Source organism: Microtus ochrogaster, chromosome 7 (genome assembly GCF_000317375.1).
Source record: "Microtus ochrogaster isolate Prairie Vole_2 chromosome 7, MicOch1.0, whole genome shotgun sequence".
NCBI classification, from domain to species: Eukaryota; Metazoa; Chordata; class Mammalia; order Rodentia; family Cricetidae; genus Microtus; species Microtus ochrogaster.
Window position 1 is genome coordinate 60,731,512 of NC_022014.1, and position 12,050 is coordinate 60,743,561.

Below are 12,050 nucleotides of genomic sequence, written 5' to 3' on the forward strand. Positions count from 1 at the left end.
CTTGATCAGGGGAGGGGGACTTGATCGGGGGAGGAGGACTTGATCAGGGGAGGGGGGGAAATGGGAGGCGGTGGCGGGGAGGAGGCAGAAATCTTTAATAAATAAATAAATTTAAAAAAAGTTCGGTCTTGCTGGGCATGGGTGAAAAGGATACTGCATTGCCAACAGTGAGATACAAGGGGATAGGAAGGGGCTGCCAGCAAGTTTCACTAGCTTATTCCTTTATTAATAAGTCATAATCAATGGCTGGGATGGTTTTTATTGACCAAGTTGTAGGGAACTATAACCTAGTTCTGAGATCCTGAAAAACTCACAGTGGTCACTGCTGCATCAATTTGCAGGGTGCACAACATCGTGGCTACCATGTTGACACTCTGACATGTTGGATACCGTGTCCATACTCTCTGTGGTGGCTACTGTGTCCATACTCTATGTGGTAACACTCTGAAATGGTGGCTACCATGTCCATACTCTCTGTGGCGACACTCTGATATGGTGGTTACCATGTCCATACTCTCTGTGGTGGCTACCATGTCCATATTCCCTATGGTGGCTACTGTGTCCATACCCCCTGTGGTGGCTACCGTGTCCATACTCTAGGCTGTTATTCTCCATTTGGAGTTTGTATGATCAGCAGATTATCATCTGGGTCAGGGATTTGGAGAAACACTGGCCCCACTGCACTGCCCTCCTGCCATCGCTGCCTCTCTTGAGTGGAAGCTACACCACATGCAAGAGCAACAAACAGATGCGAACATGTAGCGAAACGTTACCTGCCCGGCTAGCATCTCGTACAGCAGCACACCGTATGCCCACCAATCCACGGATTTTCCATATGGCTGGTAAGCGATTATCTGTGAGGAAACACAAACATCAGTTATGTGTTGCAGTCACTTGAAGAGCTCCTGTCAGGAGAGGTTAAGTCAAGCAGGCAGGTATGTAAACACAGCTCTTGCAAATGAGTGGTGGTAAATTCTGCCTCAATTTCAACACAGAGGGACAAGGAAAAGGACCCTTCAAGGGGGATACACTGAGAACTGCTGTTCCAGGATGCAGCACCCAATCTTGTTTTGGGATTCTTCTTGTGGATTCACATGGAGATGTCACTGACTGTGGTAGAACTACTTACCCTCGTGGAGAAAAATAGATAGGAGTTAGATTTTAATGGTTAAAAAACACAAGAGGGAGCTGGAGAGATGGCTCAAGGATTATGAGCACTTTATGCTCTTGCAGAGGACCCAGATTTGGTTACCAGAACCCACATTGGGTGGTTAGAATTGTCTGACATTTCAGTTCCAAGGGATCTGATGCCCTCTTCTGGCCTCTGCAGACACCTGCATGTACAGGGTGCACAAACATACACTCAGGGCACACACATAAGACAGATAACACAAATATATAGATATATCTTTAAAAACAATACCAAGAGAGGTCATATACTTTTGAAGGGTTACAATGGTTAGTTTAGGGATAGCACATTGATGGTCAGTGTTGGAGGGAGGCTGCTTGTTTGTTCCTGGTTGCTTAGCCCCAAAATAATCATACAGAAATTGTATTAATTAAATCACTGCTTGGCCCATTAGCTCTAGCTTCTTATTGACTAACTCTTACATCCTAATTTAACCCATCTCCATTAATCTGTGTATCACCACGAGGTCATGGCCTACGGGTTTCAGTGCATTTATCTCCGGTGGCTCCATGGCTTCTCTCTAACTTCGCCTTCCTCCTCCCATGCTATAGGCCAAGCCAGTTTCTTTATTCATTAACCAATAAAAGCAACACATAGACATGAGGACCTCCCAGACCAGGTCAGTAAGTTAATTTCTACTGATTTATCCCGGATGGTTGTCATTCTCAATAAGAATTAACTAACAAGAAAATTTACAAATAGGATCATGGCAGCCTGTTAGCCTATGGTTAGTTACTTTATTCAACAGTTCAGCATGGGGACTGGAGAGATGGCTTGGTGGTTGAGAACACTTGTTCTTGTAGAGGACCCAGACTTGATTCCCAGTACCCACAGGGTGGCTCACAAATGTCTGCTATTTCAGTTCTGGGATATCCCCCTTTTCTGTTCTCCGTGGGTACTCAGACATACATGCAGGCAAAACATTCATAACACAACATCTTAAAAAATAGTAGGCCATGAACATCTCTGCAAAAAAAACCTTTGACTATTTCTTCAGGACAAATTCCTATAAATAGAACCGTTGGGTCGGCATAGTTCTTTTTGCTTCAGAAGCAGAGCTCTGGACACGCTGCCAGATGGCTTGCGGGGCAGCACAATGCACTGCGATCTGCAGCAGAAGAGTTGAATCTGTGTCCTTGAATTCTCACCAACAGCACTTGCTGTCATTGTTTCCCAAAGTGCCACTGTGGTGACTCAAAGTGATATTTCAATAGTCTTCTTATTTTCATTTTATTCACGTGGGAATTAGACACCCGTGTTTCTCTTTTTAGTAAGCTTCCCGATTACCCTGACGGGCAGCTCCATCCATTCATTCTTTTGGAGACTATGGGAAGTGCTAGGGATGCAGTGCAGAGAGGGTGCGATCCCTGCTCTCACACAGAGTACAGGGGTTTTTATATTGATTAATGAACGTTCTTTACATATTAGGGATATGCATCCTCTCTGCCTTAATTTTTATAAATACTCACCATGATCTGTCATGGTGTTTATTTAGTATACCCCTTGATGCTTAAGATTTAAGGTTTTAAAAAGAAAAACTGTGTAATGGATGGCGAGAGGAAGTGATATTTTAGTTCCTGGTTGAGGGAGTTACAGGCTCGTTTGTCTCCTGCCACACTGTGACTCTGGATCTTCACCGTCTGGGTGACTTAGATACAAGATGGAGGAGGGCTGCCTGACCCCTGCTTGCTAGCAGTGAGCAGATGTCCACAGTGGCTAGTGACTGCAACATTAGTGACTAGACAAACTGCCACACCCCACCTTTTCTTCAAAACCTGTTTGGGCCAAATAGAGAGCAATAAAAAGTCCACTTGCTGAGCCACTACATAGGGGACTCTACCTGCAACTTCTCGTGTCACACGATAGAGAGACAAGGCTATTCCCATTTTATAGATGAGAAAACCGAGGCTCAGAAAGTTGACAGACTTGGCAAATCCACTTCATGATTAAGAGGTTTCTGAATGCTGGCTCATATTTTTTAAAAGGGAATTTGTGGCTTTCAAATATATCGATGCTGGACTTGATAAAATATTATCAAAGGGCATTGAGGATCAGTCTAAAGGGGTCTGGAATGGTTTCAAATGGTTTAAAACATAGCAGTACAATGATGTCTTAAAGTAGCTGCTCACACTGCTCTCCTCAGCATCCAAAGCCAGTCCCTATCATCTGTGCTACTTGCTGTCCCAGGGAGCTGAGGTTGAACCCAGCCCAGGCGGGTCTCTAACTCCCAGCCTCCTGAGTGCTGGGATATTAGCACGAGTCACCATGCTTGGTAACTGTTTATTTCATATTCTTTCTGCCCATGAATACCCGAGCAGTTCCACCGGCCAGACTCCCGTGTTCACACGTGCTAAGTCATGTCTGATTCCAGGAAGCTGTCGGTGGGTGTGGGAATCCAGTGTTTGTTCAGACTGAGCTTCAACTCTGTAGGTCACAGCCACCTACAGAGGTTTTTTTTTTTTTTTTCCTTCTCTACACCACTCAGCCCCAGCTTACTCTTCTATATTTCTGAAGCGTTAAATTCCATGGGTCCCGCTGATAACACCCCCTCCCTTCTCCAAGTTGTACAAAAGCAAACCGTCAAATGCCAGTGGCTTGTCTCCCATCCACTGCATTGCTGACCCCGCTGAGCTGCCTGGTCAGCCAACAGACCAAGATGACAGTCACTCTGAGCATGGCTGTGCTGTCACTTGTAATATGAAGGTGACATCTGGAAGGCAGCCCAGTACCCCTTCTCAGAGAAGTTCATCCGTGCCACCCTCGGCTTATACACCAGATGATCTCAGTTCTGGGGTACAGTGTGCAACCTCAGCACCAGAATTTCCTTTCTGCACTTTCCCTCAGGGATCTGCTGCTATGATAAACATCTCTAAGGAGCCAGAACCCTGGGGTGAAAGGGAAACGGTAGCTAGGGATCCTTCTTGAAGACAGATGATCAGATCCACAGATGTGGGATGCTGTTATAAGCATACAAGATATGGCCAGTCTAAACTATCTCTAGGTATAAAATAGATTTTGATAATTTCATAAAAAAGGAAAACCACCCCTTTTCAATTTTTTAACTTTGGGTATACTGGGTTAAATAAGATATAAAAGAAAATCAATTTCATCTTCTTCTTTTGTGACCATTAAAACCCCGCGTCTAAATGCAGCTGTGATCTGCGCTTCAGTTTCATTGGGTGGTGATGGTTCTGGGCGCTCAGAGTCTATCAAAGTCTACCACTCACTTAGGTTCTCTGGCTCACACTGGCCTCGGGGGTCCAGCTCTGCGTGGGGCACGAGGTTCAGAGAGCACAGAACAACTATGAGAGTCTCTTGGGTCCGTCACCAATGGGGACAGATGCAGGTGCCTCTGGCACTTGTGGGCCAAGGGAGGCTTCCAGCCAAGCTTGGGCTGCCTGATACGCCGAGGCCCAGGGCCAAAGGCTGCCATGGCAATTTGGCTTCCCGTAATGGGGCCGCTCACAAAAGGAGGCCAGCTTGGCAAGGAGGGCGAGAGTTGGCGGGTTTCCCTGCAGCGCATGGGAGGTTGAACTTTGGCTTTGAAGACAGACCCCGACCGGGACCACTGTCACTCCCTTTAGAGCCCTCTGTCACTATGATCACTGTGATTATACGCATGCGAGCCAATTGCTGGGGGGGACTGTCAGGATGTTACAAATGGCTGCCTGTCTTGTGAGAGTGAGGTATGAATGGCTTCCTTCTAGAACGGGCACGGGACCATGGCATGAAAGGACCAGGGAGGTGGCTTCTCATTTCCCCCATTAGGCCAATGGGCCCAGTGAGGGCTGCCGGAAGGCCATCACTTGCAGGCCACCCAGCCTTCTCCCTTCCACCAAGGCTACTGGCTTAAAGGCACCCCAGTAGCTGACACTCTAGACGATGTCTGACTTGTGACAGGTCAGAGGTCAGAGATGGGAGAGCTTGGGGACACTGTGGAGCAATACTGAAAGAATCAACATCAGCACCACAGGCTAGGGTCTTTATCTGTTATTTCATCTAGGCCTTCTGAGGCCCATTTCAATGAAAAGGAACTGAGGCAGATAGAGATTGTGCAGCTTGCTTATGCTTCCACAGCTGGTAAGTGGCAAAGCTGGACATGGTCCTCGGTCATCAAGGTGGCTTCAATGGCGTTACTTTTCACCATTTTAATGTGCTGATTGTCTTGGTCAAAGACTTATTGGGAGCCAAACAACAGGGAAAGCACTCTGCCCTCCATGTTTCTGGCATCCTGCCTTTGGACCCTGTAATAGCACAGAGTGTGAAGACAGTGGTTCTATTGGTTCATACGCTTGAGCTGGATCCCTATCTCGTTTTTAAATAAATGAAAGGTCTGACCATATGTACACACACACACACACACACACACACACACACACACGGCTCTTTCTAAGCTGCCATTGGGAAAAATAATGGCCTGCATGCATAGAATGTGTTCACATCTTTTTAATCTCAAGGAAACAAAAGATAGTTCTCCCCCTCCTCTTTTTTTCAAAAGTAAAACATTTTATTTTGATGTAAGATTTACATAAGGTTGTTTTGAGAAACACCATAAATTCCAGAGGAAGGAACACAGGACCCGTGAGAGCAGCTTTGTGCAGACCACCGAAACCACTGGCTACCTGTGCAAGCGGCAGTGCCAGGGAAGAAAGAGGGCAGGCCTGCCAGGGAGTCCCCTGGATGCTCTGTCTGGACCCTGAGGTCAGTTACTTCTCCCCTACTCGTGCACTGTACCTCAGGGCCAGGTAGCTCCTGGAACCTTCACACAAGCCAGGCTCCCCCTCTTGGGGACTGTACCCACCACAGAGGACCCACCCCTGCGCCAGCATCAGGACCTACTCAGCACGGGGTAGACACATAAGGCTTTGGTGGAGAACTGACCCACCTGACTCTGTGGATACATTAAAAGGGCCTCAGGCTTGCTGGGATGTTAAGACTGAGCAGGGCTCGGAGATGGTGCAAATCAAGTGTCTTCAGGTTTCTGGACAGGACTAAGCCTAAGTAAGGTCAGAAAAGTGCTTGCTTGAGGTTTCCGGGCTTGCCAAAAGGTCAGGGAAAGATCTTGGGGCTCCCAACTTCCCCTTGGGCTGCACCAGGTCTGAGACCAGAGGGAGGCACTGCAGCAGGGCAAGGGTGAGACAAAACGTCACTCCGATGACCCAGCGGAGCTCAACACTCAGGAAGGAAACGGACTGGGGAGAGACGGCTCAGAGTCCAACTGCTGGGGACCAGCTCTGCCGCTTGGGGGCTGAGTTGCTGACAGTTGCTGGCTTTGCCCAGCTGTGATCCTGGAAGCCCAGCCTCTGCCTGGCAAGTGTGTAGTAAGGATGAGATGGCACTGTGCATACGCAAATGTGCTTATGCCAGGGACTGCAATACGTGTCACCCACAGTGCCTGGCATCGGAAGTAAGAACTGGCCCCGAGACCTGTGGGTGAAAGGTGTTCAGGGCAATAAAGTCAACCTGGCTCAAGGGCGGAGAGGGGAAACACTCCCGCACGAAAGGCAGTCCTCAAAGCACACACGGAACACTCTGAAATGACGATTGCCACCTGGATATTCAATGAGCCTTAACCCTTTCAATTAAGTCCCTCAACAAATGCTAGCTAACTATGTGTCAGACACTACTTAGAGCATGGGACACAGAAGTGACTGCAAATACACACACACACACACACACACACACACACACACACACACACACACACACACACACGCACACACTCCACCTCCAGACAACTGGATGAGCTCCTGTTACAATGATACCTCCCACTCCCTCTTTCCCTACCTGTCACTATTTATGGCTGACATATCTTGTCTTTGGGGGGGGGCATTCTGCTAGACATCAGGGATAATGGCTCTAACTGGGGAGACATATGAAATGAATACTTGGAAGAGTAATATCTACAATCACAGATGGTAGAACATTATATGAGGAGTATCTGTAATATTTGAAATCTCCAGGAGAAGAATTATATGAGAACAATAGATATGACCAGTTGGAAGACTGGGTAGAAAAAAAATGATGCTTCTGCCTATAACGGAAGAGAACGGGAAGTGTCTACGTCTATTTGGAAGGAAATCATCTTCCCACCCAAAGGGAGGGACACTTGCTATGACAGCATGAGGACCCAAGTTTTACCCCCAGCACCCGCACGAAAACCTGAGTATGGCCTTGTATGTACCCATACTCCTAGTGCTGGGGGAGGCAGAGGCAGGAGGATTGTTAGAAATTGCTGGTCACTAGCCTAGCTCCAGGTTCAGTGATGGATCCTGCCAAAGGAATAAATCCGAGAGTGGGAGAAGAAGGTACCAGGTGTCCTCCTCTGACCTCTGTACGCATGCTCACAGGCGGGCACACCATCACCAAGTTCTGCGTTGTTTAGACTAGGCAGAAGAGAAGCAACTGACAAGCAGCAGACGTGGGCTTAGGGGCTGCTTCTTCTGAGTCAGGACAAGCTCATTCAAGTCAGACTCGGTGCAGGAAGCTGTACTTTGGGGAAGGAATTATGATGATTTCCCTTTTTACAGATGTCATGCTAAGTTCTTAAAAGAACGAGGTTAGAGCCAGGACCTAGGCAACGGGGAGGAATACAAAAGCCTGAAGTTGAACAGAAAGGTCTGTCTTCAGTGGTGGCTGTTAAGATTGCACAGGGCAACACAGGGCAGAAACCAACGAGTCTGGAATCAAATGCTGCCATGATCCTTCTGGCCTCTCTACAGACCGGGGCGGTGCCTGCCTTTGGGATTCATAGCCCAGTATTCACCTGTAGCCCAGGGACTCACTCCCCTTTGAAGCCCAGGGAACCACCCAGACCCACACTTCAGAACATAGTAACTGCTTACCCAGGACAGGCTCAAAAGGAGGGTTAGGGGTGAGGTTTCTGTCTGTACGAGCTGTTTAGCTGGAACAAAGATTTCCCATGGCTGGGAGCTCTCATGTCCAGCAGTTCTTTGGAGATGTGTTTGGGAAGAGCAGGAAGGAAGGTATACCAAGACGGGGCTGCTGATGGGCCAGGTCCCTCTGGCTAACGGTGAGCCTCGGGTAGGCCCCTGCCCCACCCAGTTTCCTTTTCCTGCATGAACCAGGGGAAGCACAACCAGCCCCAGAGAACTGGTGCACGGGAGCAGGAATGAAACGAGGCACCAGGTGTGAGCAGGAGGACCACACTAGGAGATGAGTGAATGTCGGTTATAGCTCTTGAGACACCCACTTCCTCCCCACCATTGCTGAGGCAATTTCATAGAGGAAGAGGGAAAATACAGCTCGGAAATCCCTGGCCCATTTTCACAGGATTTAAATAAATCTCCAAATGAAGAGCCAATTACTGTAGGCCCCCCGAGTACCTGGGGGAACAACAGAATGGCCTCTAGGCTGGAAATGAGCTCTGCCCATGAGAGCAGCTGATGGGCTTATGTGTGGGTGTGATGGGTGCTCAGTGTCATCTGAGGTGGAAGCTGCAACTCTCTTCTCAGGACAATGGGTACTGCAGGGGAAAGCTGCCCAGCCCTGGGTGCAAAGTCCAGGCCGACCTTACATGAGCCAAATATCCTCTCCTTATGTGCAAAACAGAACTGATGGCGGGATCAAATGACAAAAGGTATGCGCTCCCTGCTCTAGGATGTAGCAGGTATTCACCAAGGGGTAGTGAAGGTACTAGGACCCGGTTCTTTCTGAAGGTCACTGGGAGGGGATCAAGGGGAGGAAGGGGCACACCGCACCATCTTCTAGGGCACAATAGCACAGATGGTACCCAAGGCTGCAGAGAGTGAGGCTGATTGGATGGGATCAGAGGCCAGGGAATTAGGAGATGAGGGGCTGCAGGCAGGCAATAAAACACATGAGGTCGTGTGGCCCACATAATTCACAGCTGTTCTGGGGAGAACCACACAGTCTAAGGAAGACGCCAAAGGAGAGCCTGATTTGGGTGGGCTCCTTTAAGTGTTTCTCTGAGGGAAAGCAGATGCATCTTCTCCCCAGTGCCAAGTCTCTGGACTGTGACCCCACAGAGAGAGAAGCTGGCCTCTGATGGAAAGAGAGCTTTGCTGGCATTATCGTTTTCTTTCTTTAATCAATTGCTTTTTTTCTTAAGGCCAGGTGTGGGGCCTACGGTCCACAGAAGCTGGAGGAGGCTTGCTGGGGCTGTTGCTTGCTTTGCCTCTCTCTCCGTTAGCCGAGTGCCAATTTACTGCCTGACTGCTCGGCTGCATAGACCGCGAGAGCTGTTTTCTCGCTGTGGTTTTTAATTTTTTTTCTTTTAATTGTCTCTTCTTCCTCATGGCCTTTCCTGGGGGGAAGTTACAAGGGTGGGAGGGGTGGACCTGGGAGGACCAGGAAGTGAATGTGGTTGGCATGCATTGTGTGAAATTTTCAAATAATCAATAAAAATATTATACTAAAAGTATATTTGTTATTCATTGCTTCCCCCAGGTGTGTGTGTGTGCACGCGTGTGCGCGCACGCGTGCATGCATGCACTAACCTGTGTGTGCATGTGCCTGTGGAGGTCAGAGGTCAACTGGTTCTCAGTCTCTCTCCATGTTAGTGAGTCCGGCTCTAGAGCTCAGATATATAGTTAGACTAGCTGGCCTGAAGGCCTCTAGGATCCCCGTCCCCGTCCCTGCACCACTAGAGCCATACAGGTGTGCTATTGTGGTTGCTTTTCCATAGGTGCTGGATCTGAACTAAGGTCTGGATGACTGAACAAGCAGCTCTTTACCCACTTGTCATCTCCCCAGCCCCCAAATGCTCACTTTTAATTGCCCTTCTCCCATGACTCTAGAGATGATATAACACATGGGGAAAAAAAAAACTGTCTGGGCTCTGGGGTCAGGAGGTTTAGGGTCGACATTCAGGTTTAACTTTGCCCGCATACAGGTGTGTGATCCCGGGGAGGTCACAGGACCTCAACACGCTGATCAAGATGTACGCAGGGGACTTGGGACAGAGCCAACATAGCATGGGAGAGATGCTCTGCCCACCTAGCACATCCCCTGTGTGAGCAAGGCTTGAGGATGTCCCATGGGTGACACACTATAAACGGGTTTCCCTCCCATTGCAGCAAGCGTACACAGAAGGACAATGGCCTATCACTTTCTTCATGGAAGGAGAGAAGACGATGCTAGTGGGGCCGGCGTTTTAAAATGCCTTCCTCTCAAGCAAGCCATCAAGATCGATAGGAAAGAAACCACTGGGAGAGGATGATGGCAGTGCCCTCCAAGTGTGTCTGGCTCCAAATAATGAAACAATGTTTGAGAGAAGTTGGCCCAGGATCTCCAAGCATTAAAGAGGGCGGGCGATGTGCAGATGACGTCGGAGGATGAAGACTAAAGACTCTGTGGTCCTGGGGAGCCTCTGAGCTTTGGATGTTTCCCAGCTTTCTTAATTACATTCTCGAGAGCCCCTCTCTTTCTCAGTGAATGGTCACTGCATCTATCAACATACATGTGCTCCAAGTCTGATACTTTGTTCCATGACACAAGAACCCGGGTATCTCAGTGTGTGCCCCTGGACTAAGCCATGCCTCTCAGGCTGGTACCTGAGAGTCTGCAGAGAGATGCGTGACTTGTGATTAGTCTTCTCAAGGACTCTTGGGAAGCCAGAGAATCCTTGGGATGTCTGAGTGTACCGAGCATGCGCGTAGAACGATTTTCTGATAACACCCTTCTGTGGCGTTTCACCTTTACTCTCTAGTCGTATCTGTGAGTGACATTTTTCCCTTGACCCATCTTTACCCGTTATGGAGATGCTACAGTATGAATTGATTTCAAGGTTTTTGAACAAACAGCCATGAATATTTCAGTCTTTGCTTTGCCTATTAGGGAAAATGCCATCTAAGATAATTGTTTTTGCTTCTGCCTGACAGGAAGATTTACACAGATGATGGAATTAGTTTAACCTTGGAGCAAATTCTGAAACCTTGAACCTATTTGTTTTTTCCCAAAACACTAAATATTCTTGGGGCCATGTCTGTCAGATGTGTGGAGGCTCGGAGAACTGGTAAGACAATGGACCTTCTCAGGCTGCGTTGCTTACGTTTTCAGTGAGAGGCAACTGGGCAGCGAGAGAAGGCTGGACTCAGTTTGTGGCTTCTCTCCTGAGTTGCCAGCACTGAAGAGTGAGGAGCCCTGGAGGTATCATGCTTGCACAGTGAGTTTCTAGAATGTGAGCCAGTGCTGGGCATGGTGGGGTATGCCTGTAATCACAGCATGGGGCGGGGGAGGGGGTAAGGAAGCCAGTGCTTGGCATGGTGGGTCGTGCCTCTAATCGCACAGGAGGTGGTGGTGCGGTGGTGGTTGGAGGTTAGGGGTTGTGTTCGAGGTGCCTAGTGCATGACACACACAGTGCTTGCTACTTCTATTGCTGCTCATCAGAGAACCGGAGAATGGGGGCTTTGGAAACCAGGGCACCCCCAGCAATGCACATTATTCTCTATGCATGAAGAGTCCCTAGATTCCCAAAGTCTTCTGAGAATGTGCTAAAGTGTGTTTGGTAGCAGAAAGTGCCATCAAAATGAGTAAGTGCAACTGAAGGTCTTCCTCCCCCAAAGATGTCCTGGTTCGAATCCTCAGAGCCTGTGGATATAATCTTCCATGTAAGGACTTTTCAGATGCAGCTTGAGGTCTAGAGATATGGAGGCAAATCTAGACTATTGATAACCACAGGTGCTGACGTGGGGAGAGGAGGGTCACAGGTGCTGTGTGGAAGATGAGGTCACAGGTGCTCTCGTGGGGAGAGGATGGTCACGGGTGTTGAAGGGGAGAGGAGGGTCACAGGTGCTGAAGGGGAGAGGAGGGTCACAGGTGCTGAAGGGGAGAGGAGGGTCACAGGTGCTGATGGGGAGAGGAGGGTCACAGGTGCTGA

General features: G+C 48.7%; 1 protein-coding gene across 1 annotated transcript in view; it reads right to left on the reverse strand.

The window, feature by feature from the left end:
• The window catches only part of Prkca (protein kinase C alpha), a 235,614-nt gene that overhangs the window by 23,196 nt on the left and 200,368 nt on the right, over positions 1 to 12,050 (reverse strand). Inside the window, exon 11 of the mRNA XM_026780073.1 lies at positions 774 to 858. Within this exon, the coding sequence (XP_026635874.1) occupies positions 774 to 858 (85 nt within the window). The remainder of the gene's footprint in view (positions 1 to 773; positions 859 to 12,050) is intronic.